Source organism: Lissotriton vulgaris, unplaced genomic scaffold, assembly GCF_964263255.1.
Source record: "Lissotriton vulgaris unplaced genomic scaffold, aLisVul1.2 SCAFFOLD_907, whole genome shotgun sequence".
Taxonomy (NCBI): domain Eukaryota; kingdom Metazoa; phylum Chordata; class Amphibia; order Caudata; family Salamandridae; genus Lissotriton; species Lissotriton vulgaris.
The window spans coordinates 29,929-57,347 of NW_028242560.1; the positions used below are offsets into that span (position 1 = coordinate 29,929).

General features: G+C 44.8%; 1 protein-coding gene across 3 annotated transcripts in view; it reads left to right on the plus strand.

The window, feature by feature from the left end:
• The window catches only part of LOC147668909 (uncharacterized), a 275,754-nt gene that overhangs the window by 18,117 nt on the left and 230,218 nt on the right, over positions 1-27,419 (plus strand). The window contains exon 1 of one of the 3 annotated variants that reach the window (XM_086948353.1): positions 5,981-6,250. The exons of the other annotated variants lie outside the window; for them this stretch is intronic. Within the exon in view, the coding sequence (XP_086804479.1) occupies positions 6,227-6,250 (24 nt within the window). The 5' untranslated portion in view covers positions 5,981-6,226. Of the gene's footprint in view, positions 1-5,980; positions 6,251-27,419 lie in introns of those variants that run through there. 3 annotated transcript variants of the gene reach the window in all.

The following is a 27,419-nucleotide window of genomic DNA, read 5'->3' on the forward strand; positions in this document are numbered from 1 at the left end:
AGTTTCAGCAATACCGCTTCAGGAGCAACACAGCACCTCAGGGCACAATAGTCTGCAGAACCTCCGCGCTTCTAAAGGGGGCACAGTAGGAGAGCGCTGGGTAGGCAGGGAAGGCTGTTTAGCTGTCCAGGCAATGCACAGTTCCAGCGCTGGGAAGGGAGCGCTTAACAGCTCAATTCAGGCAAGGTAGGACAGGCACTTCGTGCAGGACAGCGCAGGGGCCCAGGTTAAGGTAAAGGGGCGCAGAGTGGACACAGCCCTGTACTTGGTGGATCCCCAGTGGTCCTGGTTAGCGCAGTTAGACTTCTTCTTGGCGTTTGATGGTTTTGGCGCCCTTGTGGATAGTGGTTTCTGGTTTCCTGAAGGGGGTTGAGTTGAGGGCTGCTGACAGGATTCCTCAGCAGGACACTGTAGATGGTCCCTGGGTTCCCCTCCCGCCGGGCCAGATCAGTGGGCTATTTCAGGGTACCTCACTCTACTTGGAAGGCAGCACCTAAGCCCTGTCCCTCCCAGTGGCATAGGCCACTGACTAGGCCCTACCGCCTAAATCTCCTGCGTGGGTCCCCCAGGTCAGTGATGCCCCAACTACTCTGACTGGAAAGTTTCCCTCTCTTTCCTTATATAGCGACAGTTGGCAGTGGCAGTTGGTGTCACCTCCCCTGTTCTAGAAGGTTCCAGGAGCTTCCCTCATTCTAGTTATGGGCAGGCTGGCAGGCTGGTATCGCAACATTGTTTAAGGGTTCCAGCCAGCTCCTGGCTACTAGAGTGCGTCTAAAAAGACTGCGCCGCAGTAGCAGGGGTCAGTGGCAGCTATGTTGGGGGAAGAGAGCACCTGTACCTTAGCATTGATTTTAATATTACACAGGGCATTTCAACTACACAGGGCCTATACAACTTTATTACGAGGGGGGGACATCCAGAATTAGGTGAGCAAAAAGCAAAAAATGTCAGGAAAAAGGGCCAAGTCCAACAAACAGTTATAAAAAACAAAGCATATGTCAATAGTCAAAACAAATACAGTAAAAACAGGTTGTCGTCCCTATTAAACATGAAAGATATTGTTGTTTTTTTTAAAATTATTTCTGTGAATTCACCTATTAACCAAGCCCATTGTGTCAGTTAGCCCTCATCGTCCTGTATTAAGTTCCTTATTGTCTCCTCTGGGTCTGTTTGCGGGATATTTGTATACAGGGCTTCGTTGTCCTGAGACAAGAGGCACTGATTCTCTGAATCAAACCAAATTCCTTCTACTCTTTTTATCATATCATTTGTAACCTTTATATACGATTTCTGCTCTGAGACAAGAGGTCGTAAAAAAATTATCAACAATTACTGAGAAGTTAAGCTAAAGAATCCATACTAGAAACTATTGGCGTCAAAAACATGTAACGTTTTCTGATACATCGTATACCAGTACAGACTCGAGAGGAGAATGGCCTAGACCAAAGAAGTAGGGGAGAGAATAGGGCAGGTCAAAACAAAGAAGGACAAAGGTCTTTTTTAGAACAGAGACAGAATACTCACCTGGTCCCGAGAGGGAGGGCCAGAGGGAATTACCAACAACAACAAGCACCCTACATAAATTGGTATATGAGAACCTGGAGCTAGAAGAACTGGGATTGAATAATAAGAAAGCATCCATAATAAACCTTTCAAATAGAATACTAACTAGGTGAGAAACTTTAGTATTAGAAAATGGTTTAGGTTTTGCCCCAACAGCGCTTCCTAACAAATTTAAAATAGAGAAATATGTTAGAAGTATTTTTACAAAAATCATGTTAAAACATTTTTTTGCTAACAAAGATCATATACAAATAAAGAAAATTGTTCTGGGCTTAAACCAGTTTCAACCTGGGCCCCCTCTAAACAAATGGTTGATAAAGGAGTAGAAACCTTTGAAAGGGTCATTCAGAAAGGTGTACAGGACCTGTTTAAAAACTGACTCACCAGGTCAACAATCTCCCACATAACCTTCGGATGGCTTTAAAGAAGTTGGAGAAGTGCGAAGGCATCACTATAAAACCAGGTGATAAAGTTGGGAGTATTGTTGTTATTGATACAGAAGATTATGTTAAAAGAATAAAAGCACTTTTAGCAGTTAGGGAACAGTATATACCATCCATTCAGACTCAATGGAACAATCTACAGTCAAAAATAAAAAAAAAATGGCTAGTTTTGGCTAAGGAAGATGAAATAATTTGCCAAGAGGAATTTGAATACCTCCATAATGAACACCCAGTTCTTCCAGTGCTTTATGGACTACCGAAAGTGCATATATACAGGACCCACCAATGCGCCCAATAGTTTCTAGTATAGATTCTTAACTGAACTTTCAGTAATTATGTTGATCATTTTTTACGACCTCTTGTATCAGAGCAGAAGTTGTATGTAAAGGTTACAACTGATTTGATAAAAAGACTAGAATGAATTAGGTTTAATTCGGAGAATCAGTGGTTCGTGTCTGTGGACATTGAAGCCCTGTATAGAAATACCCTGCAAAAAGACACAGTGGAGAATAAAAGGAACTTACTACAGGACGATGAGGGCTACCTGACACCCCGGGCTCAGTTGATAATTGAATTCACAGAAATAATTTAAAAAAAGAATATCTTTCTGTTTAATAGAGGTGACAGCCTGCTTTTAAGAGATTTTTTTTTACTATTGACATATGCTTTTTTTTTCAAATAACTGTTCTTATTGTATTTGTTTATATTTAATACATGTATTGATTTTTTCATGTATAGAGATTCAAGGCAAAAATGATTGTATTACTAGTGTTACTTGTGAACATAATTGATAATATGAAGAATGGTATATGCTCCCTTATGTTAGAGACAATTAGACATCTAACTGTAACATTGACGAATTTTGATAAGTACCTGTCCAACATATAGGAATTAGTCCCTGTGATCTCTTTCATAATATTTGTGATGTTTTTATTGTATTTCATTGCCATACAATTATAAAAGGAACGTTTTGAATAAAGGAGGAGACCCTTTTTGCAAATAACAGGACTTATAGTTTGGTATGAGTGTGTTTGAAGTAGTGTAAGAAGAATAGAGGGTGGTCTAAAAGATCAGATTAAACAGCGCTAGGGGGACAAGACAAGTTTGTTTAGTCAGTGTATAATTTGAGCCAGTGGCTGCAGGTGAGGCCCATCAGCACTTTATTGGGGGGGGGCAGTCACTTATTTTTTCTGAACAGACTTTGTCACAGAGCTAAAGAGAGAAAAACGTATAACGGGGGAAAAAAGGCGGTTAGATGGACACATAGTAACGATTAAAAAAAAAGAGCGGTGAAAAAGAACCTGAAAGAGGGAAATAAACGGGCAGGGGCTGCCTGGCGGTAGATGAATGGGGCATGAGGTGGATTTAGTAGCAATTTTCAAACAATATGGTTTTGGTATTTGCTGTGTGCAAAGAAGGAAACATTTTCTATTTGGCAAAAATGGCTCAAGAGGGACACATTTCATGTCTTACGGTGAAGGAATGCAGTATTATTATTGTGGGTAAGTGGTGTTGAATATTTGCCCACGTTTTTTCTGAGTTATTGGTTGTGTGGGGTGTGTGGCTGCCTTTAGTGTACGTAATGGTCTCAGGCAGTGGCGGCTGGTGACATTTGAAAGTGGCGGGGCGTAAACTTATTGTCGTACTGCACAATGGCGAGCAAGAGTACCGAGCGAGCCCGAACAACCTACAGGTTTTTTGAAGGGAAATTGTGGACAAATGATACATTTTCAAGCAAACTTGAGGAAGCAGGAACTTAATAAAGGAGTACGATTTAATTATTTATCAGTTAAGAAACTCCATATGTCTTCTGTTACATTTTTCAACCCTTTTCAGCATTCACAAACATTACTCATTTACTCCCACTGACTAACAGTTCTGTTTCCTTTTTCACCACATAGCTTTTCCTACTCATGGCCCACATCAACAGGCCCTTTCCCTCACTTCACTGCTGATCTCTCAACCCGGCCCTGCATATTTAAAAAAAAGACCACGGCAGTTCAAAATGTCCAATATGGTATTCATTAATGAGGTTAAGGGTAATAGGGCTGAACATCAAACCAATTGCGTTTTTACGTAGATGCTTGAAAGGTCACAACATAAAGCAGGCCGAGGCACTAGCTTAGACTTATAAATGGAGGTGGGATTTAGAGCTACACTGCACAAATGCGAATCACCTAAATAATCTTGCGGAGGGGTAAAGTGAAAGCAGCACAACAATCTGTGCCTTCCAATACATCTGAACGCATGGTGAGACAAAGAAAATAAAAATCTGATTTAAATTCTCATGTCGGCTTCCATTGCATCTGCTTTGTTTTGCTGTATTACGGCGAATATGCACCTTGGCGTGATGTTTGCTTCAATCTATATTAATGTATGCATATGCAGTCCTTTCTCAATCAAAAATCCTGGAGCATAACCCGGCCACTGAGTCTCGGGCCGTGCTGCTGTGCACCCGGTGCTGGCTGCAGTCCCTCAGACCTGCAGGTCCCCTCTGCGGGCCGGCGAGTCGCCGAAAAAGTTACTAATCCGCCCAGCAGTGCCAAGGTTTGGACTGGAAGGGCCAATTACATTTTGACAGGGGGAAAGAAAAATCAATTTTTCCCGCCCGCGCCGCCAGGGAAGAGCCACCTGGCTAAGCAAGCAGGGCGGGGTGCCGCCTGCTCTGGGAAATGAGGACGGCGAAATTAGGCAGCTATGTTACAAGTGGCATTTGATGTAGTCTGTAAAGGGCTCTCTGGAATAAACCGATACGGCCTCTACATAAATAAATCCAAAGCTTACTTCAAGCCCACTTTCAGCCGAGCCTCCTCTCATGCACCTCGAAATGATAAAAGATGGAGTCAATCTCCCTTTGATTCACTGCGTCACCACGAGGGTTTGCTAATCTTACAGCTGCTCCATGTTCTGAACAGCGACCTCTCTAGTCTTCTTTACATATTCTTTTACAGCCTCTTAAATGTGCAGCCATTACCGCCTTGTCCGTCTTCATGCAGCAGACATCAACAAGCAGATGGCACGAGTGTCTTTGCTAGCACAGACCCCACACACCTCGACGGCACTTGATACACACAACCTGTGCTGGCCGGCTAAAGCAAAGCCGAAGACATTTTGCAAAGTTTGTCTGACGAGGTTAATTTGAAAATGAAAAACTTACCTTGGCTTCCGGGCTCGAGTCCCGAGACTGCTCCGATTTTGAATGCTGCCGCTCTCCGGAGTCCTCACTGAAGCCTGCAGGCAGCCTCCCTCCCCTCCATGGCAGCCGGCACTGATTGGTTCGGCCGGCTGCCCTAACTACGTAATTTCTCCGAGTCTGCATCCTGCAGAACGGAGAGTGGGAGGAGGCTTGGGGGAGCGGCTTGCCCACTGTTGCTAATACTGTCTGTTTGGACTGCCTCTCATGCTGTCCAAACAGTCCGTATTCACAACAGTGGGCAAGCCACTCCCCCTTGCCCTGAGGCTCGAGTTAGTAAACACAGGAAGTTCGCTGCTTTCTCGCCGTGCGAGAAGGGCAGGCAGAAACAAATGGTAGTTATAAATAAATAACTACCATTTGTTTCTGCCTTCTTCTCGCACGGCGAGAAATCAGGGGGGGCGGCGCCCAAACGCCCCCATGTAGAAACCGCCACTGGGGTGTTGTCTGCTTGATTCAGGCGATATCTGCATCTGAATTTGCTTTTCCTCCTATGTATTGTCTGTGATGTTGCGACTTTTGCTAGTTGAATACTTCTGCTGGAGAGGAGGGAGGCAAGCCAAGGAAGCCATCAGTGTGTTCATGGTTTAGGCAGTGCACTGTGCGCCAGCGCTGGGCTTCATCCTGCAGTCTAGAGAAGGCTTCTGTCATGCGCGGCCGGGTAGTATCTCCAACAGTGAGCATGCGCAGAGTGCCTGGCGGGGCATGTGCATTGAGCTTCCCTAGTCTTTCAGTTTGAGTTTGCGCAGAGTGCCCTCGCGGAGCGGACATGCGCAGTCCACCTCGGCGCCGTGGGTCCGCGCATGCGCAGTGCGCCGGGGTGCATCCACGCAGGCTTGGATCCGGGAGCAGGCCTGGTGGTAACGGGGCTCCGCGGCTTCGGGCCCTCGCTGTCTCTGGGCTGGTGCCGCGCGCCTGGGGCTCCGCCATGCCTCGGCGCTGAAGGGTGTGAGCCGGCTGCGGCTCGCCCGCCTCTCCCCCCTCGAGCGCATTTACACCCGGACCTTGAGCCTCGCCGCCGGGCACCATGAACCAGCAGGAGCCCTACCAGGTGAGCCAGGGGCCTGGGGGTGCGTGAGGGGCACCCCAGGGTGCACGGGTGGAGCCGGGCCTGGGCACGCCTGGCTGCGAGGGCATCCATCTCACGGGGCCCGGGAGGAAGATGGAGGGGAGGGGGCAGGGTCACCTGCTGCTGGCCACGGATCTTTAATCCAGTACACGTATTCCACCAGTAACGAGAATTGCAGGCTCTTCCATTAAAGGAATTGCACCAGATCTGAGAAGTGCAGATTCTCTTCCTTTAAAAGCATTGCACCCGTTCTGAGAAGTGCAGGCTCTCTCCCATTAAAAGCATTGCACCAGTTCTGAGAAGTGCAGGTACTCTTCCATTAAAAGCATTGCACCAGTTCTGAGAAGTGCAGATTCTCTTCCTTTAAAAGCATTGCACCAGATCTGAGAAGTGCAGATTCTCTTCCATTAAAAGCATTGCACCAGTTCTGAGAAGTGCAGGTACTCTTCCATTAAAAGCATTGCACCAGTTCTGAGAAGTGCAGATTCTCTTCCTTTAAAAGCATTGCACCACTTATGAGAAGTGCAGGTACTCTTCCATTAAAAGCATTGCACCAGTTCTGAGAAGTGCAGGTTCTCTTCCTTTAAAAGCATTGCACCAGTTCTGAGAAGTGCAGGTTCTCTTCCTTTAAAAGCATTGCACCAGTTCTGAGAAGTGCAGGTACTCTTCCATTAAAAGCATTGCACCAGTTCTGAGAAGTGCAGGTACTCTTCCATTAAAAGCATTGCACCAGTTCTGAGAAGTGCAGATTCTCTTCCTTTAAAAGCATTGCACCAGTTCTGAGAAGTGCAGGTACTCTTCCATTAAAAGCATTGCACCAGTTCTGAGAAGTGCAGGTACTCTTCCATTAAAAGCATTGCACCAGTTAAGTGCAGGTACTCTTCCATTAAAAGCATTGCACCAGTTCTGAGAAGTGCAGATTCTCTTCCTTTAAAAGCATTGCACCAGATCTGAGAAGTGCTGGCTCTCTCTCATTAAAAGTATTCTACCAGTGATGAGAAGTGAAGGCTCTCTCCCATTAAAAGTATTCTACCAGGGATGAGAAGTGCAGGCTCTTCCAGTAAAAGTATTCTACCAGTTCTGAGAAGTGCAGGCTCTCTCCCATTAAAAGTATTCTGCCAGTGATGAGAAGTGCTGGCTCTCTCTCATTAAAAGTATTCTACCAGTGATGAGAAGTGAAGGCTCTCTCCCATTAAAAGTATTCTACCAGTGATGAGAAGTGCAGATACTCTTCCATTAAAAGTATTCTACCAGTGATGAGAAGTGAAGGCTCTCTTCCATTAAAAGTATTCCATCAGTACTGAGAAGTGCAGGTACTCTTCCATTAAAAGCATTGCACCAGATCTGAGAAGTGCAGGTACTCTTCCATTAAAAGCATTGCACCAGTTCTGAGAAGTGCAGATTCTCTTCCTTTAAAAGCATTGCACCAGATCTGAGAAGTGCTGGCTCTCTCTCATTAAAAGTATTCTACCAGTGATGAGAAGTGAAGGCTCTCTCCCATTAAAAGTATTCTACCAGTGATGAGAAGTGCAGATACTCTTCCATTAAAAGTATTCTACCAGTGATGAGAAGTGAAGGCTCTCTCCCATTAAAAGTGATCTACCAGTGCTGAGAAGTGCAGGTACTCTTCCATTAAAAGTATTCCATCAGTACTGAGAAGTGCAGGTTCTCTCCTTGATAATTGTGTAGGTGCCCAGTAGCCGGCCACTGAAAGGATTAGTGAAAGATCATAATTATCTAATCCTTCTGCTTGGCCGCGCCAGAAAAAACCTGCAGTATGTCGTGGCTCAGTGCCATTTTACTACTTGTTTACTGCACGCGCCACTGTTCAGCCCTGTGTTGAAAAAACACATTAACTACTGGGCTGTGGGGGGTTGCACCTGTTCCATTCATACTTTCATTACATTGAATACCTTGTTTTTTTCCCTTTATTTCAGCAGCTATTTCATCACCATACTAGGATGCATGGATAACCAAGCTTACCTGTGTGCAGTATGTGTGACCTATTTATAGCTCCTTTATATGACAGATTTGTTAGTATTCAAGGTGCATTTTTCCGATGTTCTACCTGCTACAAATAAGTAAAAAATAATGTTATTTAAGTGTGGACTTCAAAAAGGGTCATCCAGTGAATGATGTCATCTAATTATTTTAACCTCTCATCCTCCAACTGGCAACATCACATAAAGCAAAAATCTAAAATACCTGTTGGTGATTGTTAGAGATACAGGACTGGCCAAAGACTGTGCTTTTATTACTCAACACTGGACAACCTCTTTATATTTAATCCCTTAAAGTAATCCAGTCATTACACGCATTTTTAAACTTATTTGCAAGTTATAATATGCATTTCTGTCTCCCTAACTGTACACTTCGAACAAAACCCAGATCATTGTTTTTTTTTTTTAGTTCTTAGTTTTTTTAAAAGTTGAATGATTCTAATAGATGCATAAAAGCGACAATATCAATACATGGGAGATTTGTATGAATATATATAATAGGAAAATGCCCAAAGACAATTTCTAAAGTTAACTTCTCTTTTTGTTTCCTTATTTGGCATGTTTAGCATTGAGTATATAGAAGGGAAGAGTAGAGTGAATTCTGCAATTGCAATTGCAAGAACTCCTTTTCACATGGGCAGAATCAAGCATCTAGCATACCCCAAACTAACACATTTAAAAACCAATGTTTTGCTGTAAAAAAGAAGACCCAGCATTAGATGGTCCATATACTGCCAGTTTTGTTAAGAAGCAGACGTTTATGGCAGAAATAAATCCATTCATAGCATACAGAGTGTTATTTGACAACTAAATTAAACTTGAACATAAGTGAACATTATTAAATGAGACCGTTTACATACTAACATTGGGTTAAATAAAGAGTGTTAAACTCAAGGCATTAAAATGCACTTGTGTGCAGCAGCATTCTCTCTCCTGCAAGTAAGAGTCCAACGGGGGCATCTCAGCATTTCATTGTTCTTTGACTGAAAAAAATAAAATGTGTATTGTTCAGTTAATTAATATGAATACTTATAATTCATCGTACAGTATATGTATATATATATATATATATATATATATATATAAATAATGAAGTTATGAAGCTACTGCTGTCGTTGTTGCTGCTGCATTTATTCCGGTTAGTGTTTTAGACATTAAAAAAAGTAGAGCATATGAAATACTTGAATTTATCCCTTTTCACTAAGTTATTTACACTGATGATCTTATTTATAACAAATACCCATCGGTTGGGCAACTGATAGTAATTATTTAACTGCTTCAGCTTTTAATCCATTGCTTTTCATGTTTTGTAATATAGCATTGTAACCGTTTTTATTAACCAAATCAGTAATTATGTTTTTGTCACAGCATATCAACTGGTTCACTTCATTTATTTTTTGTCTTTTTGAAGTGGTACAGTCTGCATCAGTTATACCATTATGCCTGATTAAGAACTTAAAATGACATCAATTACAGGGAATACTTAAGTAGAGTTATGTTGTGTATGGAGTTGTTCCGCGCACATCTGTGTTCCTTCTATATGTGTTTATTAGCATGCATGAAATGTTGGTTTTCTGAATGGATATGGTCTATTTCATGGTGTATTTACTTTGCACATGCTTGTCTACTTCTGGTGAATGTGATGTAACTCTTTAGGATGAATGCACATAGGCTAAAATGAATATACATCACTTATTTGAGTGTACATTGATTTGAGGAAATGTACTTTTCTTGAGGTTAATTTCACATGTTCCATTTAGTTAATGAAGTAGTTGTGGTAGCACAATTTTAATGTATAAAGTGTGGTTATTGGAATACTGCACCCATCACGTTTCCTGGATATTCATGAATATGACATACAATATGACAAAAAAAATTCTTATTCTGATTCATGTTTTTCCCCCCTGAATAGTCTGCTCATTTTCACCTTTTTTAAAACCTACACCTGCTCTATGTAGTTTCAATGTGCTTAATTTTCACTTACCGTCACTATCTTGCTCAGCGGTATTTCCAAGATAAACCTCCTGCCTCTCTCACCACCTGAGAGCCTATGATAATAACTAGATTCTACAAACTACCTGTCATGCACATACCATTCGAGTAAAGCTGCATTCCTCTATACGAATTCCAATATTGAATCTGCTTCCCTGAGGGTTTTTTGTCACATGATATTAAACAACTATGTATTGAAACATGGATTTATGAACAATTTAAGTGGTATCTTAATGCAATGCTTCAATTCAGATAATGAGTTACCTTGGCATTGTGATGGAACTCACTTAAAAAAACTACACATTTTGTGTTGTTTGCTCTTTTGGTTAGAAACTGTTAGATACGTTAGAGATATATACTTTTATGTTTCATTTGATGCAGAATGTGCATTTGTTGTCTGCAGCCATTGTACTGTCTTTGTTTGAAGCTGCCAAGGGGGGATTAGGCTATGAGCGTTTCACTGGGCTTCTGCATGACTTGATCAGCTTTGTAACCAGCTGGCATTTCATTATTTGGTCATTGTGTCTTTTACACATGATATATATGGGATATTTGTTTACTTTTTTTATATCTAACACTCTTAGTAATTCCTTCCAGAGGCAGTGTACTGAAGTCAGTACCACAGAATCAAGTACTGTTCTACTAATACTTGGGGATCACATTGGTTAACATAAGTATTTCAATCATGTAGATAATATACTATCCACAAATTATTGAAAGTTATTTTTACTGGTAAGGCGTCAGACAAGTGAGGTAGATATATGGCTCTGACTTATTTACCTTAACCTCAAAGAACATAAAAGCTAAGAATGATTCATTTTAGTATGATATGCAAGGCATATGTTAGCCCATGTATAGCAATATACAATATTGTAATTTATATGGTTCATAACAAAAGTGCTCTTGTATCCTGTATCGTTCTTTGCATCATCACCTGTGAAATCTTTTTATTGCAAACGCACATCAGTTAATAATGTCAATAGAAAATCCTTAGGCCTAGTTCATGTGTAGAAATAACTTGAGCATGTTTCATTAGACAAATACTAAAAACAAATAAATATTCCCATTGAGGCATCTAATCTCTTTTTCTAGTATGGCAGCATTGAGAAATGAAGTGCATGTGCGTCATAATTAAATACAGATACAATTTCTTGAGGGTGTAATTCTATATATGGATATTAGGCAAGCATATGAATATTCAGAGGTAGCTAAACCAATAAAAGCTAATATGTAGAGAATCTTTATTCTTGTACAATCGCTTTGGGGGAAAAAGCATGCTAATATAAAGTGTGAGTGCCTCATACGATCCTATGTTGTTATTCAAAAGAAACCCTTCTTTCCCAGTCACAGGACGGTGTAGAGCAGAATAAAGTGCATGTTCTAACTATACCTCTCCGTAACCTAACACTACTCAACACAAGTTTTGACAAAAATCCCATACCATGAGAAAAACGAGCATTGGCATCGCCGATAGGTCTCGCTTTTGGGACCTTCTAAGTATTTAGTTATGCAGCACAATATCCTTGATGCAACAACATCAACTGTTGCGTGGCCAAACACTTATAAGGTCCCAAAGGCGAGACCTATTGACGATGCCAATGCTTGTTATTTTTGTTCGGGGGGGGGGGGGGGGCGGGGAACCGGGCTAGTGCCAGGAGGGACAAGGGTTACTGTCAGGCCATGGGGGTGAAGGGTGAGTGCCAGAGAGATGAGACGTAAGAGTCAGAGGGTCAAGGGTGAGTGCCAGGGAGGGGAAGGGTGAGTGCCGAGGAGGGGAAGTAGGAGTGCCAGGGGTGAGGGGTAGCTTCCAGGTCAGGGGGGTGAAGGGCTAGTGCCACGGAGGTGAAGGTTGAGTGCCAGGTCAGGGGGATGTAGGGTGAGTGACAGGGAGAGGAAGGTTTAATGCCATGGAGGTGAGATGTAAGAGTCAGGGGTGTCAAGGGTGAGTGCCAGGGAGGGGAAGGGTGAGTGCAAGGGGTGAAGGGTAGCTGCCAAGCCAGGGGGGATGAAGGGCTAGTGCCATGGAGATGAAGGGTGAGTGCCAAGGGGGCGAGTAGTGAATGCCAGGAGGGACATGGGTGAGTGTCGGGGAGGTGAAGGATATGTGCCAGGGAGGGGAAGTATGAGTACCAGGAGGGTCGAGGGTGAGTGTCAGGGAGGTGACAGTGGAGTGCCACAGAGAGTCTATGCGGAGTGCCAGAGAGGGAGAAGGGTGAGTGCCAGGTGCGAGGATTGACTGCCAGGCCTGAGGTGTGAAGAGTGAGTGCCAGCGAGGTGAGGGGTGAGTGACACTGCAAACAGTTGTGAGCTGGGGTCTAGAAGGATGTGCGGAGATCATCACACGGTGTGTGCCAGGCTGGGACGCACCAGTGCCAGGCCAGACTTGAAAGATGCAAGAACTTCTGAAAGGCGGGTGCCAGGTCACTCATAACCTTAGTACAGGAGTGGGGTGAACAGGAGAGAGTAACATCTTCAAACAAGAAAGTATTCAAAATCCTGAAAACTCCACTTTATGGTCTAGCAACCAATTGTGGAAAATAATTAGCAAATGAATGGGCTTACGTAGCAGATTTGCAGCTTGTTATAGCAATTTATTGAGATAAAGTTTGCATTGCAAATAAGCCAAAGATAACACAATTTGAATTAGTAACAGTAAGATTTGCTATGAACTAGAGACAAGTTAAACAAGCATTGGAAATGCAATAGGTCTCGGATTTATTTGAGTTAGAGCTAATGGCATTGTAAATGGCAATGTCTTTTAGCCATGTGTTATGGAGTGTATGCATGTGGTGTGTAATGGAATTATGTGGTTTGGATTAGAATTGTTCACCCTGCACACTCGCACACTGTTCACCCTGTACGCTCACACACTGTTCACCCTGCATGCTCACACACTGTTCACCCTGCACGCTCACACACTGCTCACCCTGCACGCTCACACACTGCTCACCCTGCACGCTCACACACTGCTCACCCTGCACGCTCACACACTGCTCACCCTGCACGCTCACACACTGCTCACCCTGCCCGCTCACACACTGCTCACCCTGCCCGCTCACACACTGCTCACCCTGAACGCTCCTGGTACTCATACTTTCCCTCCCTGGCACATATCCTTCACCTCCCCGACACTCACCCATGTGCACCCTGTACGCTTTTTAGGTAATCAATGTGTCCCCCACTCGCACCCTATCCATGCACCCACCCATGTTCCATGTATGTCGTGTAACTTCCTTTCTGTGCATGCCATGAAGACGCATATGCATTTGCGTCCAACGTTAACATGTTAGTTATTCAGTCCTCCAAGAAAAACACGTTAATTTGGCTTCTAGGCCTATGGTGCCAACGTCTTTACATGGTGCACTTTTAAATAACGCGAAACACACGTTTTTCCATGTTTTCTGGCTTAGTCGAGCTAGGCCCTTAATTGAGGCTCCGAGTCACTTCTGTCTCTGAAAGCTGCAGTTTAGGTATGCATCCCTGACCTCTACCTTACTTCCTGCCCGGCGAAGCGGTGCCCGGCTCGGCCTGGCCTGCCTGCCAAGACAGTATTTTGCCTACAGTTATCTGCTCAGCCTCCTCGAAAACACATTCCAGTCTAGTGAAATAGGTAAACATAATCCCGGCTGCAGAGCAAAGGGCCCGGCCTTCCTGTCCTCCTTGCAAGTGATTTACAGAACCCGTTACCATGGTAGGCCCATGGCCCCGCGCATTGCACCAAGACACGTATGCACGCACTAGCATTCAGTATTGAACGGCCTCTGCCCGAGAGACCTTTTACTTCAGACAATACATCCTCCAAACATGAGATACCAGATATGCTATAGGTGCAAGTCGTTCTGACATCCCAGACACCAGACTCCTCTACTAGTGCTAAAAGTCAAGCCCCCAGTTCTCCCCAGTTACACGTCTATACCACGTCATGCTTAGTTGCGCACGCACCCATGCCAAAGGTTTCTGCTGACCCTGCAGAATTTCATTATGCATCCACCCACTTATGACACTTCTGTGACGTTTCCAATACACGCCTACGTGTACGCCCTCTTACACGCCTCCTGTTACGCACATGTGTTCTTATCTTTCTCTTTTCACTTGTTACGCCTACTGTATTCATTTCAATTATACTGTTTTACTATATATAATGTGTGATGTTAATAAACGTTGACTGTCCCTTCCTGAACCTTAGTGGTGATGGAACTTGATGTCCCGGTTCTCGAGAACCTTAATTAAAGCCCGTATGACTCAGATACCACGGACTCTGCCTCTCATTTATTGAGCTATCCTTTATTGTCATTTAATGTATAGAAAAATAGTCCGGTAAATTTTATTTACCACATAAATCTGGCGCCCGAACAGGGACCCCTCCCCTTCATCACGCGCCGGTGATGTACGCAGGCCCCTGACCCCTTCTACAGCCGTGACGGATCCCTGTGCACACCTGCGGGTTTTCCTGCTATCTCCCTCAGGCCCACGGAGGAGACGGAGACTGCGGTCCAGCATCCAGACGAGGCGGTGAGGAATGCGGAGAGTCCCGACCAGAGCCCAAGCCGAGAGAGCAAAGTCCGAGGTATCCAGAGGCCCACCTGTTCCGAAGCGCATGCGGCGTAGTAGCAGCGTAGACGTCGTAGCAGTCCAGTCCAGTCCAGTTTCCGAGGCCTTCAGTTTTGCTTCCCGGTGAGTACCGTTGTTGGGAACGCATCTAGACGGGTTCATTAATTTGTGCCCGGTCAAGACGGGTCTGGGTACACAGACTCGGTCCAGACGTGTTCACTTAGGTGGATACGGTAATGACGTGTCTCTTTATGGGACCGGTATTGTCTGTACTGTTTTAGCAGTGCATTTAGTGATTCAGTATTCTAGTATTGTTTCTCGAGATTTTCAGAATTTGTGTCTTCTATGTACCAGGTAATATCAGTCTGAAATGTTTTAATGTGTTTAATGTCGTGGTATGAATGATTGTTTGCCATTCATTACTGTGTTTATTGTATTCACGTTCAAGTAAGTTCAAAAATGCCACTGTTCTCGAAATTACGTCAGGAACTAGGAAAGGGATACTTGAAGAAGCAGTTCCCGTCCCGCCTAGGGACACTCCAGGACATTTTATGTACCACAAGCATGGCTTAGATGCCATACTGTACTTAGACTTGTGGGTTGACTATACTAGGGATCTGGATGAGAAGTATAGATGGCCTGTCTCTGGGACATGGGATGCTGAATGCATCATGAGAGTAGAAGAAGCACTATGGAAAAAGAAAGCCAGACAATCCCAGAAAGATGCCATAGAATTGTGGCGTAAAGAAGCGCATAGAAGAACAGAGAAAGAAATCAGGAAAGCAGAGAAAAGTAGAGAAGAATCTGAAAAAGCTAAAGAAAGAGAGTTACTAGAAGAAGGAGAACGAGTTAGAGCAGAACAATTAGACAGACAAAGAAATGCCCTTATTACAGGCATGTATCCTGTTCTCGCTGAGGGCCTGCCCAAAGCGACCCCGGAAGTACCCCGAAACTTGCCGCCACCATTGGTCCCGACTAAATTACGTCACAAACAGACCGCCGCGGAGATTTTCCTTTCTTCGTATTTAGATGACACTGTCCCAGAATATGCAAACAGAAATCCTCCTCCAAATGCTCATCCTCCCAACCCTGTTCACATTCCCGTTGATGACACGACCCCTCCCACTGTCTCATCTGCCACTGTTCCGGCCACTGGTCCTAGTAATCCTTTTAAACCACCTGCAACGCAGGGCCAACCCGCATTATCTGCATTACCTGCACCTATTTTACCGCCTACACTGCCACCAGTGACAGCACAGCCAGTAATAGTCGACGATCCCGCTTCAGGGGGAGCAGTAGGAGGTACTCCCGTCACCCCGCCTCAAATAAAACGAACCACACTCAGAGAAGCAGCATTACAACGTACACCAAAAGTAGCTACGTACGCAGCCCTTAGACAGTACATTACAGATTGTAGATATGATCCGGTACCAGGCGAAGACCAGATGATATTATATTCATTACGGATACGACGTGTTACAAACTATTTGACTATTTTACCAGACATGACTAAACATCTAAACAACATATATCATTTTATTAGAACAGGGGAGAAACCAGAAAGTATTCACGAGGCCATGGCACACAGAAAGGTGGAGACTCAAGGTATGATCCTACAGTTTTTGATAAATTGCTTGATTAGGGAACAAGACCAGCCAGGTAAAGACAAAGAAGAAATGAAACTCCTGATTAAATGGAGTGACAACATAGCTGATGGAAAACATAGTAAACAAGCTTGTATAGATTCCATGTACAAAAAGATTCGTAAAGAAATTCTAGACATACACGCAAAGGAGAAAGCAGTGAGAGAAACCGAGAAAGCGGATGATGAAGTCTCAGAAGACGATGATATAGACGCTGCGAGTGCAGATAGAATAGCATATGTAGGTAGGGCGAGACCCTTTGACAGACCCGTACGTCCAGAAAACCAGAAACGTTTTCTTTCTCCCATACCAGAACAATGTTCTCTTGAACATCTATTCCAAGCCACTGATAAAATACTGAAAGAACGAATAGGTTACAGTGAACTTAGTACCATGCCTGAACAGGAACTGGCCCGGTCAGCAGTCCAATGGGCTGGCAATACTAGTATATATAAAGATGACATAGTAGCGCAAACATTTTTTAATCTTTCCCCAGACGAACAGCGATTAGCTGGTATGTACATGATCCAACACCTCATTACACTGTATGAAAGTCAGCATTCTGATCCAGGCCCCCTATATAATATATTGGAAGAATTACTCCTAAAAAGATGGAGAGGCCTAGGTACCGATTTAATTAACATCATCCTAGAACAACGCCATAAATACAGAACTTTCCTGACTCCACATTTCGTTCCTGTTCCACCCCCAGTAAGGAAACCATTTTACATGGACAGACAGAATCCCTTACGAGAAGTTCATCCCGTCCGGACCACAGGAGGAGAGCTAGAACGAGTATTCGTATACACCCCCTTGACCAAAATGGAATTATTGGAAATGAAAAAATTAGTGCCGTGTCATGACAAAGATCCAGCAGGATTTCACCGTGAATTGAAAGACATGCTACTCATGGGGGATTATACGTATCACAATATTCTTAAAATGTTAAAGGTATTGTTGCCAGCCGGCATTTACGAAAAACTTAAAGAAAAAGAATGGGAGGTGGGAGATAAAAAGATTATTTGGGCAGAATTAGAAACCGAAGAAAATGGGCGAGTCCCAGGTACAGGTCTTGGGGACAAAGCCAAAGCATTACCAGGATTATTAGTACAGGTCTTGCCTAGGTTATTGACAGTTAAAAAGGAAGACTGGGATGCAATCCCAGCCTGCGAACAAAAACAAGACACTAGTGATTTTTATTCCAGATTCGAGAAATGTTTCATTATTAATAGCGGCCTGAAAACAAGTAGTTAATCTTATCCACATCTTTTTGTGACCAAACTAGTCGAGAATTCCTTACCCCAGGTTAAAAATAGAGTACTGAAAGTCGAGAGTACATGGCAAGCTAATACCCCTTCCCAAATGCTACAAATGTTACAGTACCACCAGAACCGAATCAGAGAGGAACACGAACATGAACAGAGGCGTATGAAAGACACGAAAATGAAAGTACTAGTTGCCCAGTCCGTCCCAGCAGATGGTCAGAAGAGGGGTACGACACAGACTAGTCATCCTGCAGCTCCTGTTAAAGGGAATTGCAACTACTGTAAACAGCCAGGTCACTATATAAACAAATGTACCGTTCTAAAATACAATATTGCTACAGGCAGGACGAAAGAAAGACTGCGTCCACCTAGACCAGAACATGTTCCACAGAATATTCCGCAAAACACGCAACCTCCACAGAATGCCCAACAGACAGTAGCAGTACCACAGCCCCAGCCTATTGCTGCCACACAACATGTCACGCAACAAATGTACCAGTATGCACAGTCAGATTACCCCGATTATCAGCAGTATTCATGAAACAGCCTAGAGAGGGAGGTTGGCTTGCCCCTTATCGAGGTTCCTGTAGATCAAGAGGGTCCCTATGTACATAGTCAGGTATTAGGGAAAGACAGAAAATTTTTGATTGACACAGGGGCGAGCAGAACTACCATCAGTCATGACGAGGTTCCAGGGGCTCCCCTCTCAGGCTCACAGAATGTTTCCCTTGGATTTTTAGGAAAGCCTATTGTTAACGAAGTGTCAAAGCCAGTTCCACTAGAAGTTGGTCCATTGTCTCGTACTACAGACTTGTTACTTACGAAATCATGTCCTGAAAACTTGCTTGGTATTAAAACATTGAAAGCACTAGGAGCAGTGATATGTCCTTCTCCGGAAGGAGTGAGATTGTTTTTACGTGATTTTAAAGGACATTATGTGTTGAGAGATTTTGATCCAAGATTGCAGAATGTACCACAGCATTTATGGGCTCAAGGTCCAACTGATGTAGGTTGTATGCATATTACCCCATATCGTGTCACTCTCAAACAAGGTGTTGTACTGCCCCGAATCCGACAATACAAGTTGCCACCTGAGGCTGTAGCCGCCTTACTGAAAATCATTGACGAACTCATTGCACAAGGAGTGGTTGTAGAAACTGACTCCAATGTATGTAATTCTCCAATCATTCCGATTCTTAAACGCACTGACCCAAAAGCACCACCGTTCTACAGACTGGTGATCGACCTTCGAGAACTAAATAAATGCATAATACCCCTGTACCCAGTGGTCCCAGACATCTCTTCCCTATTGACTGCCATTGATTACGAAGCAGCGTTCTTTACCGTTATAGATCTCAAGAACGCCTTCTTTAGTGTCCCCATTCATCCGGAAAGCCAGTATCTTTTCGGATTCTGTTTAAATGGCCGAAGCTTCAAATTTGCACGGGCACCTCAAGGGTTCACAGAAAATCCTAGTATTTACAGCCAAGCACTGAAACGACAACTAGACTGTATTCACATGCCTACTGACACTGCCCTACTGCAATATGTTGATGATCTGTTAATCACAGCACGGACCGAACGTGACTGCGAACGTGCATCACTGACAGTCTTGTATTTCCTGGCCGAAAAGGGACATAAAGTGTCCCCTTCGAAGCTACAATTCTGTGCCCAGCAAGTGGTATACCTTGGACACTTGCTGTCCAAGAGGGGTAGACAGTTGACACCTGATCGCATTCAGTTAATTGCACATCTGCCACAACCCAAGACACAAAAGGAAGTACGGGCTTTCATTGGCCTCACTTCGTACTGTAGACAATGGATTCCTCAGTATGCATATCTAGCCAAGCCACTCATACAGTTGACAACACAGGAGGCAGCGACTTCGACTGTCCTCCCTTGGACTCCGGAACATACACAAGCTTTTGATGACCTGAAGAAAGCTTTATGTCAAGCACCAGTTTTAGCGACACCATTTTACAGTAAACCTTTTACACTTTTTGTTACAGAACGCGATGGCACAGCTTTATCTGTTCTCACACAGGATCAAGCAGGGAAACACAAGCCTTGTGCTTATTTTTCTAGTACATTGGATCCAGTAGCCCAGGCTCTGCCTGCGTGCCTAAAATCAGTTGCAGCAACAGCTCTAGCTATCAGACAAAGCGACTCGATAGTGTTAGGACATCCTCTGACAGTACAAGTTCCACACTCCGTGAAAGTTCTTCTGAACCGAACCCAGACTCAGCACTTGACCATAGCACGACTGACAGGCTATGAACTGACACTGTTCCAACCACACATAGAAATCAGACGTTGCAACATACTAAACCCCGCTACACTGTTACCCTCGATTACAGCAGACCCTACACCACATGACTGCGTGGAAGTCATTAATACCGTGACGAAGCCCAGACAAGACTTGACAGACATTGCATTACCCGATCCAGACCTGACACTTTACGTGGATGGTTCATGTATGAGAACAAGCACAGGAGAGTTAGTAGCCGCATATGCAGTGACCACTGAAACTGAAGTCATAGAAACACATTGTATTGACACATTGTCTGCCCAAGCAGCAGAGCTCATCGCTCTGACCCAAGCCTGCATATGAGCCAAGAACAAGAAAGTAAACATATACACAGATTCACAGTACGCATTCGGAGTCGTTCACGACTTCGGTATTCTCTGGCAAGAAAGAGGTTTTTTAACTTCTCACGGCGCTAAGATACAACATGGTCCCCTCATTCAAGCCCTGTTAGAAGCAATACACTTACCCGCATCCATTGCTATCATGAAGTGCAAAGCGCATACTAAAGTCACCGACACTATTTCCCAGGGTAACGATCTGGCAGATCGAACAGCTAAACTCACAGCTCATACTCAAACAGACATTTCCGACTGACGCGACGAAGACTGAAGTAACTTCGCCGACACATTGTATGACAGTTAAGGATCCCACACTAGATGTACGCGACATACAGACACATGCAACCCCAGATGAAATCAAGAAATGGACTGAACAAGGAGGGATCCAGACAGATCAGGGATGGATGACGAAGGGAAGAGCCACATGGTTCCTCCCCGACTCTATGGTTCAAGTTATCATTAACACAGCACATAGTCCAGCACACTTAGGAGAGAAAGCCATGTTAGACAGCATTCAGAAGCTTTGGTTCAACAAGCATTTACGTGCAGCAGCAAAACTGAAAGTGCGTACCTGCATGATCTGTTGTCAGTTCAATCCAGGCAAAGGTATCCCCGTGGAACAAGGTGGATTTCATCCTCCTGACCATCCTTTTGAAGTCCTCCAGATGGATTATATCCAGATGGACAGATGCCGAGGATTCAAGTATGTCCTCGTAGTTGTATGTGCCCTTTCCCGATGGACAGAAACTTACCCAGTCCCAGATTATACTGCCGTGACCACTGCCAAACAGTTGGTCCGTGAATTCTTCCCGCGATACGGCTTGCCCCGTGTCGTGTACTCAGATAATGGACAGCCATTCTCGTCCGAACTCATGAAACAGGTATCTCTCCTGTTAGGGTACCAGTGGAAATTCTACTGCGTACGACACCCCGAAGCCGCTGGTCTCGTTGAGAGACATAATCAAACCCGGAAAACACGGTTAGCGAAGGTCTGTGCAGAAAAAGGAGTAGATTGGATGGTAGCCCTGCCGGTTGCCCTCTTTTATATGCGTATGGTAGCCCATTCCAGAACTGGACTGTCCCCCTATGAAGTAGTCTTCGGCCGTCCCCCAAACATGTGGGGTACGCCTATGCCCCGTAAGATCACAGATGTTGAAAGTACTATGCTGACAGATTACTTGGCTTCATTGATGTCTGCACTACTATCTTGTCGTTCACAGGTCGCGGCTGCCTTCCCGGACAACACCCAGGTGAAACCGCATGAAATCGTTCCCGGAGACCTGGTGTTGGTCCGCAACTTTGACCGATCGAGCCCTCTGGAGCCCAGGTGGAAGGAACCCAAACTGGTGTTGATGACGACGAGGACCGCTGTGAAGATCGAAGGCCGGAAAGGGTGGCTACATTCCAGCCACATTAAAAGATTTCATGGACTGTGTCCAAAGACTGTTCTCAAGGACTGCCCCGCTACAGACTCTAAACTCCCCCTGTTAGAGAAAACTCCACAACAGGAGTACCGAGCCAAGTTGAGGTCTAGTAAGTCAGACAGCGTTTAATTGTTTAAGTCTCCCTCGGGTGAAGTGGTTAGACAGGTTTCTGACATGTATAAGATAGACCCAAGTAGTCAGAGAGATAGGCGAATTGAAAAGAGAGAAAAATATTGCAAAATCCTGCACAGCAGATGCGTCATTACTTTGATTTTTATGTTTCTTCTGAGTCTTACGATCATATGCATAAGTTTAATGCTACATGTTTTCTTTCCTCTTGGTTCTCATGTACATACTTCCTCTAATGACACTGTAGAGCACACTTTCAGTGACCTGCCCCCTCACGAGCTGTCCTATCGATTAGCAATGCGCAACAACACTTTTATCCGTATGTTACACCATTCTCACCAGACCAGCAATGCCACAAATTGCTGGGTATGTGGCCGACTCCCACCCTATCAGAAATACAAGGGAGCTCTGCCCCTCTTTCCTTATCCGTTTACGCATAATGGTTCGTGTGGTGCATGGTTTACTTTAATGTCCTCCCTAGACAGTAAGTCCACAGTTTCCCGAAGCAATTGGATATGGGGGAACCTGAATACAGTTATGAATAAAATATGTTTCCCAGACAAGGAAGGTCTTCCCCAAAGGACAGGGACCGATCTAGAAAATGAAGTGTATGGATTAGGTAATTTTACACTTAACCTCATGATTCTGAACGTTCAATCCGAGACTAATTCGGACTTGCCGTTTATTACAGTTTTACCAGTGAAAGGCGAATTATGCGTCAGAAAGCATGGTTCAGTACATCTAGGACACAGTGATTGTAATACTGTGGTCGAATTCAGTGATAAAGGAAAGTCCACTTTCAAAGCCTCCCGCCATTCTTATTTTATATGTGGTCAGACAGCTTATGTACGTCTGCCATTAGATTGGGATGGAACGTGTTATATCACGTTCCTATTGCCACCTGTTTTCCTAGCCCCACCTGATTACCATCGAAATCCACACCTTGTACATGTAAGACATAAGAGAGACCTTCCTCCTGTCATTGATTATTCTGAATCAGCATGGGACCAGTATAAGGATTATATTAAAGGATACTTCTGGTTCATAGGTCCCGTCCAGAATAGTAAGATAATACGAAGATTGACCAGAACTCTTGAAGCAGTAGTGAACGAAACTACTTTTGCTTTAGGTAACCTGACTGAGGAACAGTCTGCTATGAGACTTGTTGTTCTTCAAAATCGCCTTGTCCTTGACGTCATCCTGGCCGATAGGGGCGGGGCTTGTAAAGTCATCGGATCCAGTTGTATTTTCATTCCTAATTAAGCGCCATCTGTGTATAAAGCGATAACAAGGCTTCATGAGATAGCTCACCTGATACACCAGAATCCTGGCACCTGGACCTGGTCCGGTTGGCTCTGGAGTGTGATATCCGCCTGGGGATGGAAAGTATTGTAATTCCTAGGAATAATACTGCTCATAGTATTCAGTTGTTGTCTCTGTCTGCAATGTGGGCCAGCGATTTGCGGCTTGTGCGCCACAGCTTGTATTCCCCGTCCAAGTTCACGTTCCCGTTCCCGAATGAAAAAAGATGAACAAATGATGCTATATGAACAGATAGATAGTCTCATGAAAATAGACATATCCTAAAGGGTGTAGTAGGGGCCAAGGAGGGAATGAGGAAATAGAAATTTTTAGGTAATCAATGTGTCCCCCACTCGCACCCTATCCATGCACCCATGTTCCATGTATGTCGTGTAACTTCCTTTCTGTGCATGCCATGAAGACGCATATGCATTTGCGTCCAACGTTAACATGTCAGTTATTCAGTCCTCCAAGAAAAACACGTTAATTTGGCTTCTAGGCCTATGGTGCCAACGTCTTTACATGGTGCACTTTTAAATAACGCGAAACACACGTTTTTCCATGTTTTCTGGCTTAGTCGAGCTAGGCCCTTAATTGAGGCTCCGAGTCACTTCTGTCTCTGAAAGCTGCAGTTTAGGTATGCATCCCTGACCTCTACCTTACTTCCTGCCCGGCGAAGCGGTGCCCGGCTCTGCGTGGCCTGCCTGCCAAGACAGTATTTTGCCTACAGTTATCTGCTCAGCCTCCTCAAAAACACATTCCAGTCTAGTGAAATAGGTAAACATAATCCCGGCTGCAGAGCAAAGGGCCCGGCCTTCCTGTCCTCCTTGCAAGTGATTTACAGAACCCGTTACCATGGTAGGCCCATGGCCCCGCGCATTGCACCAAGACACGTATGCACGCACTAGCATTCAGTATTGAACGGCCTCTGCCCGAGAGACCTTTTACTTCAGACAATACATCCTCCAAACATGAGATACCAGATATGCTGTAGGTGCAAGTCGTTCTGACATCCCAGACACCAGACTCCTCTACTAGTGCTAAAAGTCAAGCCCCCAGTTCTCCCCAGTTACACGTCTATACCACGTCATGCTTAGTTGCGCACGCACCCATGCCAAAGGTTTCTGCTGACCCTGCAGAATTTCATTATGCATCCACCCACTTATGACACTTCTGTGACGTTTCCAATACACGCCTACGTGTACGCCCTCTTACACGCCTCCTGTTACGCACATGTGTTCTTATCTTTCTCTTTTCACTTGTTACGCCTACTGTATTCATTTCAATTATACTGTTTTACTATATATAATGTGTGATGTTAATAAACGTTGAATGTCCCTTCCTGAACCTTAGTGGTGATGGAACTTGATGTCCCGGTTCTCGAGAACCTTAATTAAAGCCCGTATGGCTCAGATACCACGGACTCTGCCTCTCATTTATTGAGCTATCCTTTATTGTCATTTAATGTATAGAAAAATAGTCTGGTAAATTTTATTTACCACAAAGGGGTGAAGGGTAGCTGCCAAGCCAGGGGGATGAAGGGCTAGTGCCATGGAGATGAAGGGTGAGTGCCAAGGGGGTGAGTAGTGAATGCCAGGAGGGACATGGGTGAGTGTCGGGGAGGTGAAGGATATGTGCCAGGGAGGGGAAGTATGAGTACCAGGAGGGTCGAGGGTGAGTGTCAGGGAGGTGACAGTGGAGTGCCACAGAGAGTCTATGCTGAGTGCCAGAGAGGGAGAAGGGTGAGTGCCAGGTGCGAGGATTGACTGCCAGGCCTGAGGTGTGAAGAGTGAGTGCCAGGGAGGTGAGGGGTGAGTGACACTGCAAACAGTTGTGAGCTGGGGTCTAGAAGGATGTGCGGAGATCATCACACGGTGTGTGCCAGGCTGGGACGCACCAGTGCCAGGCCAGACTTGAAAGATGCAAGAACTTCTGAAAGGCGGGTGCCAGGTCACTCATAACCTTAGTACAGGAGTGGGGTGAACAGGAGAGAGTAACATCTTCAAACAAGAAAGTATTCAAAATCCTGAAAACTCCACTTTATGGTCTAGCAACCAATTGTGGAAAATAATTAGCAAATGAATGGGCTTACGTAGCAGATTTGCAGCTTGTTATAGCAATTTATTGAGATAAAGTTTGCATTGCAAATAAGCCAAAGATAACACAATTTGAATTAGTAACAGTAAGATTTGCTATGAACTAGAGACAAGTTAAACAAGCATTGGAAATGCAATAGGTCTCGGATTTATTTGAGTTAGAGCTAATGGCATTGTAAATGGCAATGTCTTTTAGCCATGTGTTATGGAGTGTATGCATGTGGTGTGTAATGGAATTATGTGGTTTGGATTGGAATTGTTCACCCTGCACACTCGCACACTGTTCACCCTGCACGCTCACACACTGTTCACCCTGCATGCTCACACACTGTTCACCCTGCACACTCACACACTGCTCACCCTGCACGCTCACACACTGCTCACCCTGCACGCTCACACACTGCTCACCCTGCACGCTCACACACTGCTCACCCTGCACGCTCACTCACTACTCTGCACTCACTACTCTGCACTCACTACTCACTACTCTGCACTCACTACTCACTACTCTGCACACACTACTCTGCACTCACTACTCACTACTCTGCACTCACTACTCTGCACTCACTACTCTGCACTCACTACTCTGCACTCACTACTCACTACTCTGCACTCACTACTCTGCACCCTGCACTCACTACTCTGCACTCACTACTCTGCACTCACTACTCTGCACTCACTACTCTGCACTCACTACTCTGCACTCACTATTCTGCACTCACTACTCGGCACTCACACTCACTACTCTGCACTCACTACTCTGCACTCACTACTCACTACTCTGCACTCACTGCTCACTACTCTGCACTCACTACTCACTACTCTGCACTCACTACTCACTACTCTGCACTCACTACTCACTACTCTGCACTCACTACTCACTACTCTGCACTCACTACTCTGCACTCACTACTCTGCACTCACTACTCTGCACTCACTACTCTGCACTCACTACTCTGCACTCACTACTCTGCACTCACCACTCACTACTGTGCACTCACTACTGTGCACTCAATACTGTGCACTCAATACTGTGCACTCAATACTGTGCACTCACTACTCTGCACTCACTACTCTGCACTCACTACTCACTACTCTGCACTCACTACTGTGCACTCACTACTGTGCACTCACTACTGTGCACTCACTACTCTGCACTCACTACTCTGCACTCACTACTCTGCACTCACTACTCTGCACTCACTACTCTGCACTCACTACTCTGCACTCACTACTCTGCACTCACTACTCACTACGCTGCACTCACTACTCACTACTCTGCACTCACTACTCTGCACTCACTACTCTGCACTCACCACTCTGCACTCACCACTCTGCACTCACCACTCTGCACTCACTACTCTGCACTCACTACTCTGCACTCACTACTCTGCACTCACTACTCTGCACTCACTACTCTGCACTCACTACTCTGCACTCACTACTCTGCACTCACTACTCTGCACTCACTACTCTGCACTCACTACTCTGCACTCACTACTCTGCACTCACTACTCTGCACTCACTACTCTGCACTCACTACTCTGCACTCACTACTCTGCACTCACTACTCTGCACTCACTACTCTGCACTCACTACTCTGCACTCACTACTCTGCACTCACTACTCTGCACTCACTACTCTGCACTCTGCACTCACTACTCTGCACTCTGCACTCACTACTCTGCACTCTGCACTCACTACTCTGCACTCACTACTCTGCACTCACTACTCTGCACTCATCCTTTCAGACGCGGCCGCTCCGCACACTGCTCCCGGCCCTGCCTTGACTGCCTGGTATCGTAGCGCTTACAGCCTGACTGCATCCCGCTACCTCGCCTTGCACACACAAGCGCCTCTGCAATATTGATTTATACGATTGAGACCGCAGCGCTAGATTGCCAGATTGTTGCCTAATTTATTTTGCTTGGCTGAACACATCGTAGCGCTAGATTGCCAAAGTGCGCATTTACAGTTGTGCTGTGCTGCCTGCTGTTTTCTTCTGCGTCTGATTGTTAAAATTGCATTGCGTTGTTTCTGTTTGTGCCCGCTTTGGCTCGCTGCCATTTTGTTGTTATTGTTGTGCCTACCTGACCGGATTTC